This window comes from Chiloscyllium plagiosum, unplaced genomic scaffold (assembly GCF_037043375.1).
Source record: "Chiloscyllium plagiosum isolate Xiang-an unplaced genomic scaffold, Cpla_swu_hap1 HiC_scaffold_34, whole genome shotgun sequence".
NCBI lineage: Eukaryota > Metazoa > Chordata > Chondrichthyes > Orectolobiformes > Hemiscylliidae > Chiloscyllium > Chiloscyllium plagiosum.
In genome coordinates, this window is record NW_028270172.1 from 47,094,907 (window position 1) to 47,117,552 (window position 22,646).

The 22,646-nt window shown below is 40.8% G+C and overlaps 1 protein-coding gene across 1 annotated transcript in view; it reads left to right on the forward strand.

The window, feature by feature from the left end:
• gmpr (guanosine monophosphate reductase) overlaps positions 1–22,646 on the forward strand; it is a 113,977-nt gene that overhangs the window by 55,175 nt on the left and 36,156 nt on the right. The window contains exons 4-7 of the mRNA XM_043719073.2: positions 115–288; positions 1,810–1,891; positions 4,700–4,806; positions 20,960–21,002. Of these exons, the coding sequence (XP_043575008.2) occupies positions 115–288; positions 1,810–1,891; positions 4,700–4,806; positions 20,960–21,002 (406 nt within the window). The remainder of the gene's footprint in view (positions 1–114; positions 289–1,809; positions 1,892–4,699; positions 4,807–20,959; positions 21,003–22,646) is intronic.

Genomic DNA, 22,646 nt, shown 5'->3' on the forward strand with positions numbered 1-22,646 from the left:
TCCAGGCCACCTGTGAATTTGTTAGGATAATCACAATGCCCTTTTAACTTTGAGTGCAGCAGTTTTAAGCAGCAGCCAGATGAATCATTCATTCTCTTTCTTTCTGTCCTTCAGCATGTAGCTGTTAGCTCAGGCACTGGTCAGAAAGACTTGGACAAGCTTTACACAATTGTGGAAACAATCCCAGCCATCAAATTCATCTGTCTGGATGTTGCAAATGGTTACTCAGAGTACTTTGTCGAATCGGTTAAAACTGTCCGTGCTAAGTTTCCGAAACACACAATTATGGTGAGTATCACATCTACACAAAACAACTGGTGAAACATCTTCTCGCGTATTAAATTATTGTGGTAGACAGTCACTGGGTGATCCAACATTGCATGCGTGAATGTGATTCCGTTGTCTTCCCCAACACATTTCCAATTCAGTCAAGTTGAAAAGCTGGAAAATCCTTTGTGGTCGACAGTGGTTGCCAAAAGGAAGGCGGGTAGACTGCACTGAAGGATTGATGAAATTCAAGACCGCTGACCTGGTACAAGTCATGTTATTCAGTTTGATATTTCTGAAACTGTAGCACATATTTTCAGATAATGAGGATTAACAAAGCATTTATCAACAAGGTCATATGGCAAAAGTAAAGAAAGCTAACCTGCTATAATTATAACAGAAACAAAGCACTGCAGAAGCTGGGGATCAGAAATAAACCAAAGTGCTGGAGAATTTTGCCAGTCATCACCTCCAGTGAGAACATGGATCAGAGTATCTTGTGGATAATTGAGTTACAATTAGAATCCCTATAGTACAGAAACAGGCCATTTGATCCAACAAGTCCACACCGACACTCTAAAGTGTTCTCAGACCCATTCCCCTACACCAATTACTCTAGACTTCCCTTAACTAACGCACCTAGCCTACATATCCCTGAACACTATGGGTAATTTAGTATGGCCACCTAACCTGCACATCTCTGTATAGTGGGAGAAAACCAGAGCACCCAGTGGAAAACCATGCAGACACGGGGAGAATGTGCAAACTGCACACAGACAGTTGCTCGAGGTTGAAATTGAACCAGGTCCCTGTCACTCTGACGCAGCAGTACAAACCATTGAGCCACTGTGCTGCCCCAAACAAAGGCGGGAGCGGTTAGGAAATGCTCCTGATGAGTTATTTATGGGCTTTGTTTAAATGAGTAGATAATGAGGGCGTGTTATTAGGCTGGGGGCAGCAATCAGTGTCTGAGCAAGAGACTGGCCTTCCTGCCCTTGCTTACACTCAATTTGTCTTCTTTCCCAACCATCCCCAAATTTCAATTATGCACTTAAGACTTGAGTCCTCAATAATCATGGAAAACTGGAGGGAGGGTTGACCTTCCAGCAGCAGTCAAAATCTCTGCATTACTGTGGCTGAGCAGAAAAAACTACTGCCTTTGGCTCACGAGGTGGGGCTTCCACACATGGGATCTACATTCCAGGGGATGGTCTCTTGGAGGCTATGCCATTGCCTGATTGACATGTGATTCAACAGGCCATCATGAGAAGAGGCAGTGTGGGAGTTCAGCTGATAGATTAGACCCCCTACATGTTAAGGTTCTGATGGCTGTTAAAATAAAATGATGGTTCAACTGTCAATGGTTGATGAGTTAAGTGGTGAATCAGCTTACCATTTTCTGATAGATTTTCCTTGTGTAATTTTGCTGACAGTCATTTTCTTTGCACACAAAGACGTGCTTTTTAAATATAATATGGCTGCTTTTCTACTTTTGTGTCCTTATTTCATTTGTTTGGTCATTTTTGTCTTTTGAAACTAAAGGCTGGTAATGTGGTGACCGGGGAGATGGTGGAAGAGCTTATTTTATCAGGAGCTGATATCATCAAAGTGGGCATCGGACCAGGTAAATGAATAAAGTAATAGGTAATGAGGGAATAAAATACTGTGAAGTGTTACTTGGGCCGGTTTCCATTTAGAGTCGTAGTCATACAGCATGGAAACAGACCCTTCGGTCCAACTCGTCCTTGCCAACCAGATATCCTCAACTGACCTCGTCCCCATTTGCTAACATTTGGCCCATATCGCCCTCAATCCTTTCTATTCATATACCCATCCAGATGCCCTTTAAATGTTGCAGTTTTACCAGCCTCCATCACTTCCTCTGGGAACTCATTCTATAGACTTAACACTGGAAAAGTTGCTCCTAGGTCCCTTTTAAATCTTCCCCTCTCACCCTAAACCTATGCCCTCTAGTTTTGGACTTTGCCACCCTGGGGGAAGACCTGGCTATTCACCCTATCCATGCCCCTCATGATTTTATAAACCTTTTTAAGGTCACTCCTCAGCCTCTGACATTCTAGAGAAGATAGCCCCAGCCTATGTAGCCTCTCCCTATAGCTGAAACCCTCCAACCCTGGCAATGTTCTTATCAAAATTTAGGGTGTAGGTTTGCTCGCTGAGCTGTAGGTTTGATATGCAGACGTTTCATTACCTGGCTAGGTAACATCATCAGTGGCGACCTCCTAGTGAAGCGAATTCCTATCAAAATTTCTGAACCCTTTCAAGTTTCACAACATCCTTCCTATAGCAAGGAGACCAGAATTGCACACAGTATTCCAGAAGTGACCTAACCAATGTCCTGTACAGGTGCAACATAACCTCCCAACTTCTATATTCAATGCACTGACCAATAAAGGAAAGAATACCAAACTCCTCCTTCACTATTCCTGTCTACCTGTGACTCCTTTTATAAGGAACTATGAACCTGCACTCCAAGGTCTCTTTGTTCAGCAACATTCCATTTGTAAGCATTCACTGAAAAATGCGGGGTTTTTTTATTTTTATTTTTTGACATTCTTTGACGAATGACATAACCTTGATTAGTACAGTATCTGGTCAGTAGTCTGGACCAGCAACATGAAGCAAGTTTGAAACATGTACAACATTGTATAAAGTTGTACAACATTTTCTATAAAAGTCACTTAAAGTGCTTTTGTGTGCATTTTTGTGTCAATGTATTGAGAAGTGTTGTACAGACAGAGCTGCATAGACCATGAATGCCCACAGCTTGATCACCAATCCTTTGGTGGTGTTTAACCTTCACAGCTAGAGACAAATATAGTCCCTGAGCCCTGACCATCAGGCACTCAAATCCAGATAATTCAATCACATTTATGTATGTATTTTTTATTTGCTCTTTGTGTTGTAATATTGTTAATTGGATAATCTGAAGTCAGAACACCAGATCTATTGGCAACAGTGGGTGGAGACATAGACATTTATTAGCAGAATGAATTTAAACATGTGGTTGAGACTTTCTTTCGGATAATGTCGGAAGTCACACAACCCCAAATTGTAGTCCAACAGGTTTGTTTGAAATCACAAGCTTTCAGAGTACCACTCCTTCGTGTGGTGAAGTCACAAAGTCTTTCATGTAACTTATCTTTATACAATTAACTTTTTAAAAATATGGGATATTAACACCCCCCCCCCCCATTATCACTACTGTACAAGTGGTGCACGTGTCTCTCATTTCCCTATAACTTTGTTGAGAGAGCTGAAGAGAGGGTTTGAGAAGAGACCGGCAGGTGTCATAACAGAGAATCCAAAAGTCTTCGGTAAGAAGTAATAGTATGTAGTATGGAGGGTCAGGGCTGATTTTGAGAGATTGCAAAAATGATTTACAAGAATGGTTCCAGATTAAAAAAACTTCAGTTATGTGGATAGATTAGAGGAGTTGGAGATTCGTGCCTTTTAAAAGAAATTAGGTATGTACTTGAAGTGAAAACATTCTCAGGTGTAGGCTATCGGGAAAGGCTAGACAGGTAGGACAAACTGAGTTGTTCTTGCAGAGAGCCGTTTTGGCTTCCCTTTGTGCTGAGGGCATTCTAGTTATACTGTCCTGCTCTTTATGCTTGAATAATACTCCAATATTGTGATTCACTGACTCCTGTCAAATTCAGCTTTTTTCTTTGGAGTACTTTCTTTTGAGAAATCAAGACAGTTGCAAGGTCAAGCCACACTCCAGGACTAGAAATATAAACTTCCCTTATCACCCTTAATGGGCGGCATGGTGGCACAATGGTTAGCACTGCTGCCTCACAGCGCCAGAGATCTGGGTTCAATTCTCACCTTAGGCACCTGTCTGCGTGGAATTTGCACGTTCTCCCCATGTCTGCGTGATTTTCCTCTGGGTGCTCCGGTTTTCTCCCACTGTCCAAAAATGTGCAGGTTAGGCGAATTGGCCATGCTAAATTGCCCGTAGTGTTAGGTGAAGGGGTAAATGTAAGGGAATGAGTCTGGGTGTGTTGCTGTTCGGAGGGTTGGTATGGACTTGTTGGGCCAAAGGGCCTGTTTCCACGCTGTAGGTAATCTAATCTAATCACCCACCCCCTGCCCCCGAAAGTGTACCTTTTGTAAATCAAAGCCCTCTTGCCAACTGAAATAGATTTGAAAAGCCCATTGCAGTACACACAGCATGTGTGGATAATTCTCAATGTCTTCCCTCAACCAGAATGACAAAAATAATTAATTGGCCTACGTTTACTTGTCATTGTAGGGATCTTATGCGCAATTGGCCCCCATCATTTTCCATTCAACATCAGTGACAACAAATTATCAATTATTTTGCAAATTCATGGAACTATCATTAAAAGACATAAAGGCATGTTTTTATTCTTTGTTGGTGTAAACTATTTTAAAATCTTTCTAGGTTCTGTGTGCACGACTCGGATTAAAACAGGAGTTGGTTACCCTCAGCTGAGTGCAGTTCTCGAATGTGCCGACTCTGCCCATGGCCTTAAAGGACACATCATCTCTGTGAGTGACACACTTAATATCAGTTAAACCAGTTAGCTTTAGGGAATGGACTTGATAAATTAATAGAACTTTATTTGGTTGGATATCTTGTATTCAAGAGGGGTGTTTTGGGAATATATTCAAATATACAAAAATGGACTACAGTGTTTAAGAGGGTGGCTCCCCATCACCTCCTTAAGGACAATTAAGGATGGTCATTAAATGTTGGCCTCGCCAGTGACACATGCATTTTGTAAATAAAGACATTTTAAAAACCATAGTTTGATCATTTAGGTGGTTTAAGAGCGATCTGTTTATTTCACTTGTTTATGGTAATTTTGCATAAGTTTACTGTCATTTCCTGTAAATGCATTGCTTTTTGTTTGATTCATTGATAATGCCTACATTACACCCTCTAATCAGAGTGGCTGTGATGATTAAACTATAGACTGGAATGCATTATGTTAACAATGAGGTAACTATTAAGATGAAAGTTACTTAGACCCATTGTAATCAAAATTATATTAAGGCCTGTAATAGGAAAGCATGTACAGCTTGTCATTATCCAAACCTCAATATAGTCCAGAAAAGATACATGATGCAGAATAATGTGATATAAGGAAACTTACGTTAGTGTGTTGAGTTAATTACCACATAAAACTTTGTAAAGATTCTTCTGGAGCCTGAGCTGTCTGTCACTGCCTTGAAGTACAGAGAATTTTGAAAATTATCGTCCAAGTGTCTGGTATTTCTTCTCTTGGGATAAGTGTTGAGGAGCTCTCAATCAGGGAATGCAAAGATAAAAGGGCTAGCTATATAAATTAACATCCATTAAAGTTAATAGATGGAAAATAATCCCATCTGCATGTACCAAAGTACATTCCCACAAAAAGGCAAGGTAATAAAGCCAGAGTTCTCTGGATGCCAAAAGAGATGGAGAGTAATAAAAGCAAAAGCTGGAGAAATTCAGCTGGGAGCATTGTGGAGAGAAGCAGAGCTAATATTTCAAGTCCAGTTCTGTTCTGTAACTAGTCTGAAGTTCTAAAGAAGTGTCTTTGGACTTGATGCTGCAAGACCTGCTGAGTTTTTCCAGCATTTTGTATTTTTATTTTAGATTTCCAGCATCTGAAGCATTTTGTTTGTACTTTAGGTGGAGAGTAAGGTGAGGCAGCGAAAGATGGTAATACAAGTGGGAACCAGACTGAATATAGGAAGTGAGAAAAACAAACAGAAAGTATAAAAAGAGTCTGAACAGCAGAAAATACATAAAATACTTATCTCCTCTATGAAGATTGGGGTTGATTTGAGCTTAAAGGGGATTTATGCACAGAGGCAGTGGGCATAATTGATAGGATAAATGAGTACTTTGCAGCTGTCTTCACCAAATGGTATGATCCAAGCTGATAATGATACAGGAAAAGTCAGATCACAGAGTGAAACTATAGACGATGAGTTTTATTTTTCTTTTCAATTACTCCAGAGGTCAGTTATTGAACATATTCACAAAGAGGTTGCTAAGGTACTTTTAACCAAAGAATAAAGAAGTTTTTTAATCAAAAGAAAACCATAAACTATGTTACACTTTACACAAATTGTTTGAAACAATCTTATTCCAAATATCCAAAAGAAAGATGCAATACTTTTAACTCAATAACAACCTTACAGATATTCAAACGTCCGTGAACAGTAACCTTCGCTCCATGCTAAAATTCCTTGCTCAACTGGCATGATTGTAACTAGGTTCTGGAGCTTTCTTCCTACTAAATTCTAAACACTTTCAAAGCAAACATATGAATCATCCATAAACTCAGCTTTCAACAATTTTCTGACCAGTCTTCTAAAAAGACCGGTCTTCACTCTTTACTACCCATAGACATTGAAACTCACTGACTATCCTTTCTGCCTTTGTGCCAATTAGGTACCTACTGGCTACACAACTGAACAATTTTCTTTTTGTTTAAATACATTGAAATGTGAACTGTCAGCTCTAATCCAATGCTGTATTCTTTCATGAAAAATGCATGCAAAAATAACCCCGATACATTCAGGCACCAAAACTGTCAAACTTATAAATTTAAAAATCACACAACATCAGATTATAGCCCAACAGGTTTATTTGGAAGTACTAGCTTTTGGAGCGCTGCTCATTCGTCAGGTAGCTAGTGGGGCAGGATCATAAGACATAGAATTTATAGCACAACATCATAGTGTCATGCAACTGATATGATATATTGAACAAACATAAATTCTGTGTCATATAATCCTGCCCTCCTAGCTACTTGACAAAGGAGCAGTGCTCTGAAAGCTAATACTTCCAAATAAACCTATTGGACTATAACCTGGTGTTGTGTGATTTTTAACTTTGTCCACCCCAGTCCAACATGGCAGCTCCTCATCAAACTTGTAAATGAAATTACAACCAGGGTAAACTTTCTCAGCGCCTGAACATGGGCAGTGGTGTGTCAGTTGGGAAAAATGGTGAGATTGGAGAATGAGATTCTTGACATTGTGAAGAAAATATGACTTTGCACCCAATGTTTGAATGGCATGATGAGAATCTTGCTAGAGAGCAACAAGAGACTTATTTGCATGCATTAACGGCTCATTATTACCTATTCTCACCTTATTCATATTCACCTTACTATTCTCCCACTTGATGAAGAAGAACCAGATTCTGACAATTCCTGACTTTGACTCCAGGTTGTAGTTTGCTCCTCCATTTCTCCATCTTGACCAGCAGTCCCTAGCACCTCGTGGTATGATCCACGGGCAGTGGCCACCATATCCATGGACATTGGCATTCGACACACACCAGCCTCATATCATTACGGCACATCTCCAAATCATTTAAGCTACAGTTCTCAACTCCAAATGCTTTGGAGCATTTTGACATCTTACATTGTGATGCTGCTGCCAGGCTACTTTGTAAACGGGGATTGGAGCAGGGTGGGCTCTTTGCCTGCTCCCTTAGTGCTCACTTACTCTGTGCCTACTTGATGCTCACAGCATCCCTGCCTTTTTGGACGTTGGGGTGCTTCATTTAGAACTTACAAACTCACTGTAATGTTCTACTTTCCAGTTCAAACAAAAATCAAAGCAGCAATAAATCTAATACCATCTCAATGGTATGTCCTAACTCAGCAGCAGGACAGAACCTGCAGAGGCTTAGCACAGTGGTATCTAGTTGCCCTAGAAGCTCTTAACATTGACTGTGGGCCCCATGAGATCTCATGGCACCCCATTCCCTCCCCAGTTATTGCTTCCTCCACAAAGAGGAAAGGTTTCTTCCAATCAATCCTATCTATGCCCTTCATAACTTTGTATACCTTGGTCTGAACCCCAACCCCCACAACCTACTCTGCTCTATGGAAAATGACTGCAGCTTAACTAGTCTGTATTCATAGCTGAATTGTTCTAGCACACATCTTGGTGAATCTCTTCTTGCACCCTCTCTTGTGCAATCTCATCATTTCTGCAGTGTGGCAACCAGAACTGCACACACTCTTCCAACTAGGCAGAAATGGATACTGTACATGCTGGAGATAAGAGTCAAGACTAGAGTGGTGCTGGAAAAGCACAGCAGGTCAGGCAGCATTCGAGGATCAGGAAAAATCAATGTGTTGGGCAAAAGCCCTTTTTTACACTCCTCCAGCTGTTGCCTAAATAACATCTCATACAACTCCATTATCATTTCCCTGCCCTTGCATTCAGTGCCTACACTAGTCAAGTTAGTGCCTTTTTTTATATATAGATATTTTTATTGAAGAAAAAGGAAATTTTTTAAACTTTTTTTTACAAACTTACAAAATAACACAAACAAATAAAAACACTAATATACAATTAAATATTAAATAAATAATAACCAAAACCAAAGCATATAATAAAATATCTTACATTACTGAAAAAAAACATAGTAATTAAATAATGAGGTACATGCTCAGAATGAATTAACATCAAGTCATAATAAAACCCGTATTCATATGGGATTCCTCCCCCTGGGGGCCCCCGGACCAGCCAGAACCACTACTACAACTAGATAAAAGCTCTTGACGATATGGCCGAAATATCTGTATATAGTTCAGGAAGGGCTGTCATATTTTATAGAATAATTCAGTTTTTTGGTGCACCATATTTGTAAGGAAGTCAAGGGGAATACATTCCATGATTAACCTGTGCCAATTCGAAAGTCCTGGAGGGCCCTCAGCTACCCAGTTTACTAAGATATTTTTCCTTGCACAAAAGGAGAAATGGAAAATAATTTCCTCCTGTGCATATCCAGGCAGGACAGGTTCGAAAAGCCCAGGAAGAGATACTGGATCTACTCCAATTTCTGCTCCCAAGATTTCTGTCAGAGCATTTGCTCCTCTGATCCAGTATTTGCGGATGTTATGACATGTCCATAAGCAGTGTGTGAGAGTGTCCACTTCTATTTTACATTTAGGGCACATTGGAGATGCTCCTGCCCTAAATTCTGCCAGTCGTTCCAGTGCTATTAGAGTCCTACAGAGTATCTTTAATTGAATAGCTTGGGTTCTATTACAAATGGAGATCTTTCTGGCATTTGCCCAGATGCCATCCCACATTTCTGAAGGGATTTCCAACCCCAATTCCTGATTCCATGTTTTAAACAATTGTTCCATTTCTTTCAATACTTTGTTCTATAATGAGTGATAAAGAGTACTGACCGACAGTGGACCCATTGGCCATAACACTCTTCTTTCCCTATCCGATTTATAAGAGCTATCTAATAATGTGGTCTTCTTCTGGATATAATCTCGAATTTGGAAATACCGAAAAAGGTCTCCATAGGCAGTCCAAATTTCTGGTGCAGCTGTTCAAAAGACATCATAAGCTCCCCATCGAACAGATCCCCTCAGCAAGAAATACCCCTGGACCTCCAAGTTTTAAATGTAGTGTCTGTGTGCCCTGGTTGAAAATCCCATTCTCCCACTATAGGAGTATAAGGAGAGTTTTTTTGTGAATTACCCTTGTCTTGCCGCATTATCTTCCAAGCTTTAATTGTATTTAATACAATAGGGATTTTACAATGGTCGATAATAACTTTCACCTTATCTAAAAATAAGAGATTAATGAGGGGACACTTTGCTTGAGAAGCCTCGATGTCCAGCCAGATTGATTGCGGGTCACACGAGACCCAGTCGGCTACGTAGCTTAATAGAGAACTCAGTTGGTACTTCCTAAAGTCTGGAAAATCCAGTCCTCTCCTTGCTTGTGGAAGCTGCAACTTCTTTAATTTAATAAGGGGCTGTCTATGATTCCAAATGAAAGAACCAAGCCAACTGTATAGTTTACACAATGCCGGCCTCGGCAACATCACAGGGAGCATTGTCATAGGGTATAAGAGACGAGGCAAAATATTCATTTTAATTAGAGCTATTCTACGTAGCCACGATATCGGGAGATCCCCCCAATGTTGAAGGTCCTGCCTTATCCTCTCTAATAGGTGCCCAAAATTGGCTTTATACAGCTGACCAAATACTGGGGTGATAAAAATACCTAAATATCAAAAACCCTCCAGAGACCACCGAAAGGGAAAGCAAGACCCGTCCGATAAATTGGACATACTAGCAAAGCCACCCAACGCATGGCCTCCGATTTTGTGAAATTGATTTTGTAACTTGAGAACGCTCTAAATAAATTGATTACTTGGATCAAGCGGGGCACGGATATCAAAGGATTACTTAGAAAATGGAGAACGTTGTCTACGTAAAGGGTAATTTTATGTTTACCCAAACCAACCCTCTGAGCCATTGTATTAGAATCAACCCGTATAGCTTCTGCTAGTGGTTCAATAATTAGCGTGAATAATAATGGTGAGAGAAGACATCCCTGACAACAGTCCCTACCCACACTGAAGCTATCCGAGCCTAAACCATTAGTTCATTGTACAATATTGAGACCCATTTGATCATTAATGTACACTTTAAGCACCAAAGGCCCCAATAGACAATAGGTGCAGGAGTAGGCCATTCTGCCCTTCGAGCCTGCACCACCATTCATTATGATCATGGCTGATCATCCTTAATCAGTATCCTGTTCCTGCCTTATCTCCATAACCCTTGATTCCACTATCCTTGAGAGCTGTATCCAACTCTTTCTTAAATGAATGCAGAGACTGGGCCTCCACTGCCTTCTGGGGCAGAGCATTCCACACACCCACCACTCTCTGGGTGAAGAAGTTTCTCCTCATCTCTGTCCTAAATGGCCTACCCCTTATTTTTAAGCTGTGTCCTCTGGTTCGGGACTCACCCGTCAGCGGAAACATGTTTCCTGCCTCCAGACTGTCCAATCCTTTAATAATCTTATATGTCTCAATCAGATCCCCTCTCAGTCTTCTAAACTCAAGGATACACAAGCCCAGTCGCTCCAGTCTTTGTGTAAGGTAATCCCGCCATTCCAGGAATTGACCTCGTGAACCTACGCTGCACTCCCTCAATAGCCAGAATGTCTTTCCTCAAATTTGGAGACCAGAACTGCACACAATATTCCAGGTGCAGTCTCCCAAGGGCCCTGTACAGCTGCAGAAAAACCTCTTTGCTTCTATACTCAATCCCTCTTGTTATGAAGGCCAGCATGCTATTAGCTTTCTTCACTACCTGCTGTACCTGCATGCTTGCCTTCATTGACTGGTGTACAAGAACACCCAGATCTCTTTGTACTGCCCCTTTATCTAACTTGACTCCATTTAGATAGTAATCTGCTTTCCTGTTCTTGCCACCAAAGTGGATAACCATACATTTATCCACATTAAACTGCATCTGCCATGCATCTGTCCACTCACCTAACCTGTCCAGGTCACCCTGTAATCTCCTAACATCCTCCTCACACTTCACCCTGCCACCCAGCTTTGTATCATCAGCAAATTTGCTAATATTACTATTAATACCATCTTCTATATCATTAATATATATTGTAAAAAGCTGCAGTCCCAGCACTGATCCCTACGGTACCCCACTGGTCACCACCTGCCATTCCAAAAGGGAGCCATTTATCACAACTCTTTGTTTCCTGTCAGCCAATCAACTTTCAATCCAAGTCAGTACTTTGCCCCCAATACCATGCGCCCTAATTTTGCTCACTAACCTCCTACATGGGACTTTATCAAAGGCTTTCTGAAAGTCGAGGTACACTACATCTACTGGATCTCCCTCGTCCATCTTCAGAGTTACATCCTCAAAAAATTCCAGAAGATTAGTCAAGCATGATTTCCCCTTCATAAATCCATGCTGACTCTGACCTATTCTGTTACTGCTATCCAGATGTGTTGTAATTTCATCCTTTATAATTGACTCCAGCATCTTTCCCACCACTGAGGTCAGACTAACTGGTCTATAATTTCCTGCTTTCTCTCTCACTCCTTTCTTAAAAAGTGGTACAACATTAGCCACCCTCCAATCCGCAGGAACTGATCCTAAATTTATCGAACTCTGGAAAATAATCACTAACGCATCCACGATTTCTCGAGCCACCTCCTTCAGTACCCTGGGATGTAGACCATCAGGCCCCGGAGACTTATCAGCCTTCAGACCTAACAGTCTCTCCAACACCAATTCCTGGCAAATATAAATTCCCTTCAGTTCAGGTCCTTCAGCCACTGTTACCTCAGGGAGATTGCTTGTGTCTTCCCCAATTCAACTCTTCTGCCATTTCTTTGTTCCCTGTAATATATTCCCCTGTTTCTGTCTTCAAGGGCCCAATTTTAGTCTTAACCATTTTTTTCCATTTCACATACCTAAAAAAGCTTTTACTATCCTCCTTTATATTTTTGGCCAGTTTACCTTCATACCTCATTTTTTCTCTGCATTTTTCCTTCTTAGTAATCCTCTGTTGTTCTTTAAAAGCTTCCCAGTCCTCCGTTTTCCCACTCATCTTTGCTATGTTATACTTTTTCTCTTTTGACTTTATATGCTTCTTAACTTCCCTGTGGTATGTCGCTGGACACTGGCTTCAAGTCACAAAAACAACCTTGAACCCTATTCTGTCGCCTGCCACTTAAACAACTTTGGATCCAATTCGCTAAATTGCCTCGCATCAAATTTTATCCTGCAGTCTGATCTGTTATCCTGATGTACTTTTACGTATGATCTGCCTGTAAAGCATGTAAGACAACATTTTTCACTATACCTTGGCACACGTGATAAGTAATAAATTAAATCAAATCAAACAAAGCTATGCTAATTATCCTTGCCTCTCCACGTGGAAATTAATTCTATTTCTCATACTTTTTTCCACTAGATTCCTTTCCACAGATGTTAGATCCACAGAGCTATAGTTCCCTGGTATATCCCTACCACATTTCTTGAATAATGGTTCCATACAGCTGTCATCCAGTCCTCTGGCACCTCACCTGTGTCCATAGAGGACTTGAAAATCAATGTCAAATCCCCTGAAATCTCCTATGTTGCCTTCCATAAAGCATGGGTACTGTTCCATCATTTGTAACACTTTAAGTCCTTGCTTAAAATACTCTCCTGAATATCTTTAGAATTCCCATTTAAGCCTTTCACACTTTATCCATCCCAGTTAATATTGGGAAGTTGATATGTCCTATTATTACCTTATTATTTGTATGTTTTTCTGAAATATAACAACCCTTTTTTGATAATGGATGTGGGCTTTACTGGCTAGGCCTGCATTTATTACCAAGACAGCAGTTAAGAGTCACTCACATCCAGTGGGTCTGGAGTCAAATGTAGGTCAGATTAGGTAAGGATGGAAGATTCCTCACCTAAAGGACAATCTTGAGCCAGATGGGTTTTTCCAAAAATCAACAATGGTTCCATGGTCATCATTAGACTCTTAACCTCCAGATAGTTACCACAACACAATACGTTTTAAAGTTGTTGTGGAAAAAAGAGAAAGATGGTCTGCCAAAAAGGGTATTGGTTTGGGATGAGGCAGATTTTATTAAAATAAGGCAAGGTCTGGCAAAAATACTGAGAACAGCTACTGGAGGGTAAATCTACAGTAAACCCTTGAGTCATTCAAAAAGTTACTGGGGGAGTAACAATTCATCATTTTCCCTTTAGGGTGAAATGTAGGAGCAACAAACTAAGAGAATCATGGATATCTAGGAACTTTCAGGCCTGGATAAAAAGAAAAAGAAAGACGTATAAAAGGTACTTAGAGAAGTATAGCAAATGCTGGGGGATCTCAAGAAAGCAATTAGAGCAGTGAGAGGGAATGAGAAAACACTGGTAGCAAGATTAGGGACAATCCCAAGCTATTCTACAAGTCATACAAGGAAGAGAATAACCAAGGAGTGAGAAGAACCTATTAGAAACCAAGGGGACAGTCCGTGTGTGAAGCTGGAGGACATTAGTACAGGTTAAATGAGTACTTCACATCTGTCTTTACTCTGGAGAAGGAGGAGGTAAGTTCAGAATTTGAGAAGATGGAGTGTTGAACAGATTGATATAATAGCAGCAAGGAGTTATTGGAGGGTTTGGCAGATTTAAAACTGGACAAGGGCTTGTTAATGGTAGTGTTATAGAACAGAGGGATCTAGCGGTGCAGGTACATAATTCTTTGAAGTTTGGTCACATAGACAGGGTGGTTAACAAGGTGTTTGGCACGCTTGCCTTCATTTCTCAGTCCTTTGAATATAGGAGTTGGGAAGTAACATTGAGGTTGTACAGGACATTCATGAAGTCTCTTCTGAAATACTATGTCCATTTCTGGTCGTCCAGTTTATAGAAAGGATATTATCAAGCTGGAGAGGATACAGAAGAGATTTACCAAGAAAACCCTGAAGTTTTCTATAGGTATGTCAGGAATAAGAGAATGACTAGAGTAAGATTAGGGCCAGTCAAGGACAGTAATGGGAAGTTCTGCATGCAGTCTGAGGAGATAGGAGAGGTGCTAAATGAATATTTTTTGTCAGTTTTCACACAGGAAAAAGGCAATGTTATTGAGGAGAATACTGAGGTACTAGACTAGACGGGATGGAGCTGTTAGAAATTCTGGAAAGTGTGAAAATAGATAAGTCCCCTGCACCAGATGGGATTTATCCTAGGATTCTCTGGGAAGTAGGGAGGAGCTTGCACAGCCTTTGGCTTTGATCTTTGTCATGATTGTCTGCAGGAATAGTGCTAGAAGACTGGAGGATAGGAAACGTCCCCTTGTTCAAGAAGGGGAGTGGAGACAACTCTGGTAATTACAGAGGAACCTCAATTATCCAAATGAGAAGGGCAGACTCTATTTCATTTAGATAATTGATTATTCAGATAATCGATATTATCTTAAACAAGGAAAGCCATATTGATCAAACTCTACTGTGCTCTACTCGGGAATTTGTTTAAATCTATAATTTTAATGAGTCTTCTATTTAAACAAACTAGTCTTTACATCTGCAAGTCGCATAAATACTGTACTGTGTATGAAATCCCAGCATTAAACAAGGTTCCGAATAACTTCTACGATCGCAAGAGCATTTGTCAGTTTCTGGGAACTCAGTGTCACGATAGAAAGACAGAAGCACCACCTCATGCGTAGGTTTACTTTCTCTGCCTTGTTTTTCATGAACGTCCCAGTAAAGTGACAGCAATACTGTAAAACACTTACTCTTGCAAAGGGCTGTGTGTAACTAAAACTTACCTTAAAAAAATCCAGTCGCTGATGGTTGTGTTGCTTGTGTTTCTTTGTTTTTGCCAGTATTTTCACATGTTCTTCAGTCCAGGTAAATCGAATACCTCTTTGATGGAATTTTTTTAGCGGGACCTTGAGATCTTCGGATAATCCGAAATTCAGATAATCGATATTTGGATAATCTAGGTTCCTCTGTATAGTCGGTGAGCCTTACTTTGGTTGTGGAAAGTGTTGGAAAGGATTATACGAGATAGGATTTATAATCTAGAAAGGAAAAATTTGATTAGGGATAGTCATTGTGGTTTTGTGAAGGGTAGGTGGGTGCCTCACAAACCTCATTGAGTTCTTTGAGAAGGTGACCAAACAGTTGGATGAGGGTAAAGCGGTTGATATGGTGTATATGGATTTCAGTAAAGCATTTGATAAGGTTCCCCATGGTAGGCTATTGCATGAAATATGGAGGCATGGGATTGAGGGTGATTTAGCAGTCTGGATCAGAAATTGGCTAGTTGTCAGAAAATAGAGGGTGGTGGTTGATGGGAAATATTCATCCTGAAGTTTAGTTACTGTTGGTGTATCACAAAGGATCTGTTTTGGGTCCACTGCTGTTTGTAATTTAGAAAAATGACATGGAAGGATGGGTTAGTAAATTTGTGGATGACACGAAGGTCATTGGAGTTGTGGACAGTGTGGAAGAATGTTGCCGGTTTCAGAGGGACGTAGATAAGCTGCAGAGCTGGGCTGAGAGGTGGCAAATGGAGTTTAATGCAGAAAAGTGTGAGGTGATTCACTTTGGAAGGAGCAACAGGAATAGAGAGTACTGGGCTAACAGTAAGATTTTGGTAGTGTGGATGAGCAGAGAGATCTGTGTCCATGTGCATCGATCCCTGAAAGTTGCCACCCAGGTTGATAGGGTTGTTAAGAAGGTGGAGAAAGTGAGGGCTGCAGATGCTGGAGATCAGAGCTGAAAATGTTTTGCTGGAAAAGCGCATCAGGTCAGGCAGCATCCAAGGAACAGGAGAATCGACGTTTCGGGCATAAGCCCTTCTTCAGGAATGGTAAGAAGGTGTATGGTATGTTAGCTTTCATTGGTAGAGGGATTGAATTTTGGAGCCATAAGGTCATGTAGCAGCTGTACAAAACATTGGCGTGGCCGCACTTGGAGTATTGAATAGCTTGAGAGGTGACTTAATAGAGATGATCAGATAGGGTGGATAGTGAGAGCCTTTTTTCTTGGGTGGCTAGCACAAGGGGATACAGCTTTAAATTCAGGGTGATAGGTATAGGACATATGTCAGAAAGTGGTAGGGACATGGAATACCTTGCCTGCAACAGTACTAGACTCGTCAACTTTAAGGGCATTTAAATGATCATTGGATAAACATATGGATGAAAATGGAATAGTGTAGGTTAGATGGGCTTCAGATTGGTTCCACAAGTCAGCGCAACATTGAGGGCCGAAGGGCCTGTATTGTGCTGTAATGTTCTATATTCTATGTTCAATGATGTTGCCAGGTATGGAAGGTTTGAGTTATAAAGGAAGGCTGGATAGGCTGGGACTTATTTCAGGAGAAAGTGAGGACTATAGATGCTGGATATCAAAGGTGAAAAGTGTGGTGCTGGAAAAGCACAGCCGGTCAGGCAGCATCTGAGGAGCAGGAGAGTCGACATTTCGAGCATAAGCTCGACTCCTGATGAAGATGCTGCCTGACTGGCTGTGCTTTTCCAGCACCACAAGTTTTGATTGGGACTTATTTCACTGGAGGGTTGGAGATTGAAATTTATAAAATAATGAGAGGTATAGATACAATTCATGCTGGTTGTCTTTTCCCTAGGATGAGGGATTTCATATTTTTAAGGCGAGGGGAAAGAGATTTTAAAAAAGACATGAGAGGCAATTTTCTTTTAACACAGAGGGTGGTTTGCAAGTGGAATGAACTTCCTGAGGAAGTGGTGGATGAGGGTACAATTATAATGTTTAAAAGACACTTGGATAGGTCCATGAATAGGAAAAGTTTGGAGGATATGGGCCAGGAGCAGGTAGGTAGGACTAGTTTAGTTTGGGATTATGTTCAGCATGAACTGGTTGGCTGAAGGGTCTGCTTCCATGCTGTATGACTCTATGACAAATCCTCATGACTGAGTGAGTTGTATCCCAGGCTGCTGTGGGAGATGAGGGAGGAAATTATAGGGGACCTAACCCAAATTTTCGAATCCTCTCTGGCCGCAGGGGAATGCCAGAGCACATGAGCACAGTTAATATAATTCTACTTTACAAGAAAGGTGGTAGAGATAGACCAGGGAGCTATAGACCAGTGAGTCTGATAGCAGTGGAAAAAAATGAAGGAGAAAATTAATCTCCATTTAAAAAGGCAAGGTTTGATCAGAGATAGTCATACCTAAAGAAGCTAATGGCATTTTCTGAGGTAGTGAGGAAGTGTTTGGATGAGGGTGAGACAGTTGAGGTAGTTTATTTGATTTCAGAAAGGCCTTTAACAAGGTCCCATAAGAGAAACTGATAAAGAAGGTAAAAACTTATGGGATCCAGGGTAGCATGGCAAATTAGATCCAAACTGGCGTGGCAACAGGAGGCAGGCAGTGGCAAAAGGCTTTTTGTGTGACTGGAGCTGGTTTCTCATTGCTGGCTGGGCCAGCATTTATTGCCTATCCCTAATTGCGGGGATGGCAGTTAAGAGTCAACCACACTGCAGTGGGTCTGGAGTCACATGTGGGCAAGACCAGGAAACAATGGTGGTTACCTTCCCTAAAAGACATTAGTGAACCAGATGGGTTTCTCCTTCAATCAACGACAGATTCCTGATGATTATTAGATTCTTAATTGCAGGGTTTTTTTCATTGAATTCAAATTACACCATCTGTGATGGCAGGGTTTGAATGAGGATGAGCAGAATGTTACTGGGTCTCTGGGTTAACAGTCTAGTGATGATATCATTAGGCGGTTGCCTCCCGTAATGCAGTGTCATAGCACAGAGATCAGTGCTCGGTCTCTTATTATTAGTGATGTAGATTAGAATGTGGAGGAGAGCAGGGATGATAAGTAAGTTGCAGATAACAAAGATTGGATGAGTAGTTGACAGGAGGAAACTTTTAAGGTTACAAGGGATATGAACTGATTATTCCTATTGGCAGATGAGTGGAAGCTAGAATTTAACTCTGATAAATGTGAGGTGATGCACTTTGGAAAAAGGATCAAGGGAGTACTCGATGAATGGCAAGACACTAGGAGGCTCAGAGGAACAGAGGGATCTTGGGATGCTTGTCCACAGATTCCTGAGGATGGCAGCACAGGTTAATAGTGTAGGTAAGAAGGCATGTGAACGCTTGCCTTTATCAGTTGTGGCATAGATTATAAGGAGAAAGGACTGTAGATTTTGGAGGTCAGCTTATGCCCGAAACGTCGATTCTCCTGCTCCTCGGATGCTACCTGACCGGCTGTGCTTTTCCAGCATCACACTCTCTTATAAGATTATAAGAGCAGGAAGACATGTTGGAGCTGTGCAGAACTTTGGTGAGGTCACAGCAGGAGTACTGTTTGCAGTTCTGGTCATCACACCTTTGTCTAGAATGGAACTTTTCAGCTCTGAATAGAGAGTCTGGATAAGAGGTTATTTTCTTTCAAGTGGAGAAGATTGGAGGGTGGGGGTGACCTGATGATGTATAAAATTGAGGCGCATGGACAGGATGAATAGAAAGCAGCTTATTTGAAGGGTCAGTAAGAAGGGGGTATACTTTTAAAGTGATACGCAGGTGGCTTAGAGGGGATTTGAGGAAAAACATTTTCACTCCGAGGTGGTGGGGCCTGGAATGCACTGTCTGGGAATATAGTTGAGGTGGGAACCCTCACAACTTAAAGTGTCATAACATTCAAGGCTGTGGGCCTAATGCAGGACCATGGGACTCGTGTGTATGTAGTAATATATACTTGGGGGTATAGACTTGGGTAAAAGGATCTCTTTACTGTATGATTCTATAACTCAGTGGAGGATAAGGCTCCATAAACATTCCGTTCCTCTATAATGGGGGACCCCAACACATCAGTGAAAAAGATAAAGCTAAGCATTCCCAACTGTCTTCAGCCAGAAGCACCAACTGGATAATTCTTCTCAGCATCATCCTGGGATTCTCAGAATCATAGATACCAGTCTTTAGCCAATTCAAATACATCCATTTGATGTTAAGAAATAGCTGAAAGTACTGGATAATGCAAAGGCTATGGGCCCTGACAATAATCCAGCAATGGAACTGAAGACACATGCTCCAGAATTTGCTGCATTCCTAGCCAAGCTGTTCCAGTACAGCTACAGTACTGGAATCTATCCAACAATGTGGATAATTGCCCAGGTATGTCTTGTACCCAAAAGAAAAGGACAAACCAAATCCAGATAACTACTGCCCCATCAATCTACTCTTAAATTGTCAATAAAGTGATGAAGGCATCATCCACAGTGCCAATAAACATCCCTTGCTAGCAATAATCTGCTCACTGATGCTTAGTTTGGTTTTTCCATGGCCACTTAGCTCCTGACCTTATTACAACCTTTGTTCAAATATGGATGAAAAAGCTGAATTTCAAAGTGAGGTGAGTGTAACGATCCTTGACATCAAGGCCATATTTGATTTGAGTGTGACATCAAGGAGCCCTAGCAGATCTGGTATCAATGGGAATCAGGGGAACACACTCCACTTGACACAAAGGAAAATGGATGTGGTTGTTGGAGGTCAGTCATCTCAACTCCATGACATCTCTGTAAGAGTTCCTCAGGTTAGAATCTCGGCCCAATTATTTTCAGCTGCTTCATCAATGACCTTGCCTGCACTGTAAGACCAAAAGTGGGGATGTTTCCTGATGACTGCACAATACTCAGCAATATTCATAACTTGTAAAATACTTTATTTATCAAGTATACTTTATCAAGATGCTTTAATGCCCAAATGCAGCAAGACCTGGACAGTATACAGGTTTGGGCTGATAAATGGCAAGTAACATTGCCTGACACTTGTGTGGTGTAAATGACTATCTCTGAGAAGAGAGAGTCTAACCAGCAGTCCTTAACATTCAGTGGCATTATCATCACTGAATTCCCCCCAATATCACTATTCTGGGAGTTACCATTCATCAGAAACTGAACTGGACTGGTGTAAGTACTGTGGTTACAAGAGCAGGTCAGAGGCTAGGAACAAACAATCCAGGTCTTTTTCAATATATAATTTCAGTTACATCACACTGTAAACTTTTGCTATAAATTCTGTGTCTTACAATCTTATTCTCCATAACCACCTGATGAAGGAGCAGCGCTCTGAAAAATAGTGCTTCCAAACCTGTTAGACTATAATCTGGTGTTGTGATTTTTAACTTTGTACACCCCAATCCAACACCGGTGTCTCCAAATCAAAAACCATTATTTTCTCTTTAATGTGTATTCACAATTTTGGCAAAACCGCTTATTTCAGATTTGTCTGTGATAGATTAATTTGCAGCTTCAGTGATGTTCAGATTTTTTTTCTTGCTGATTCTGATGTGCCAATTTTTTCCCATTTTCTGAAGGATGGTGGCTGCAGTTGCCCAGGCGATGTTGCCAAAGCCTTTGGTAAGTATTCAAGTCATGCCTTTAGCATACTTACAAGAATATATTTGTATGAGGAATTGTTCTGTCTGTTGTATTTGATTTTTATATAGTAAGTGAATAGAAGGGAACATAAAGGAGGACTTACTATCAATATTGATAATTTGGCAGATTGCAATGATCAGTTAATTAGTTCCAATAATGGAAGGACAAAACCAGTTTGTTACATTGGAAAACATTAATAGTGTAGTATAGAAACATTTTAACCTATAGGCTTTTGGGTCCAACTGATCTACACTGGTATTTAAATCCATTATTTAGGGCCCTACCTCCCTAATTCATCTAACTCTATTAATATAACTCTATTTTTTTCTCCTTTCATGTAATGATCTAGCTTTCCCTTAAATTTCATTTTCTCCTCTCCATAAAAAGAACACCAACAATGACGAGCTCAGAAATATCTATTGACTGATAGAACAGAAACCATTGATACAAAGAAAAGTGGGGAAAAAAGTTAATAAAATACAATTTCTAAATCTTAGTGGAAAGATTAAGGCCCATGCTATTAAAAGTAGTGTTGAGGCTATAAGAGTGGCTGTAGGGTTGAATAATTGACACAGTGTAGTCTCTAATTCAACGTTAGGTCTTCTCTTTGTTCCTCAAATGTCTAAATAATTTGAATATGGACACTATCAATTCATGAAAGAATTCAAATTAGGGAGCATGACAAATTGAGGAAGAGTGTAAGAGAACGGTTGCGGGGGTGGGATACATGACAGAAACAATATTATGAATGCATTTTGGAAAGAACTTGAGAATATAAATGTCCCATGATTGCAGATTCTCAGATCTTTAAAAACAGTATTAGATAGGACACAATAAACTAAATGTATTTTACAGAAACAGCACTGTTGACTGGGCAAAGTGCTCCTTACTAAAATCTGGGGGCTAGTCTAAAATTGGGAGAGCTGTCTCATAGACTGGTCAAGCAACAGCCTGACATAGTCATACCTATGGAATCGTATCTTACACACAATGTCCCATTGGTACGACAGATCCAGCAGAGGTGGTGGTGGCGGCAGGTAGTATGCTGTAACAATATACAGTCGGGAAGGAGATGCACTGGGAGTCTTCATCATTAACTCCACTCCCCATGAAGTCTCGTGGATTCAGGTTAAATGTGGCCAAAGAAACCTTCTGCTGGTTACCATGTAATGCCCTTCCTCGGCTGATGAATTCGTATTTCTCCATGTGGAGGAAGCACTGAGGTGGCAAAATGTACTCTGGGTTACAATGTCCACCACCAAGAGTGCAGTGATATTGATCAAACTGGTCAGGTCCTGAAAATACTGCTCTACTGGGTCTGTAGCAAGTAGTGAAGGAACCACCAAGAGAGAAAGACACACTTGACCTCATCCTTACATAATCTGTCCATGACAGTATCGGTAAGAGAGACCACAGGACAGTTTTCGTGGAAACGAGTCTTGCCTTCATTTTGACAATAACCTCCATTGTGGAATGTGGTACTATTACTGTACTTTGAAAAGATCTAGCCACTCGAAACTCTGCATCCATGAGGTGCTGTGGGCCATTAACAGCAGCAGAATTGAATTCCAACAAAACCTGCAATCTCATGGCCTGGCATATTCCCCACTCAACCATGACTAT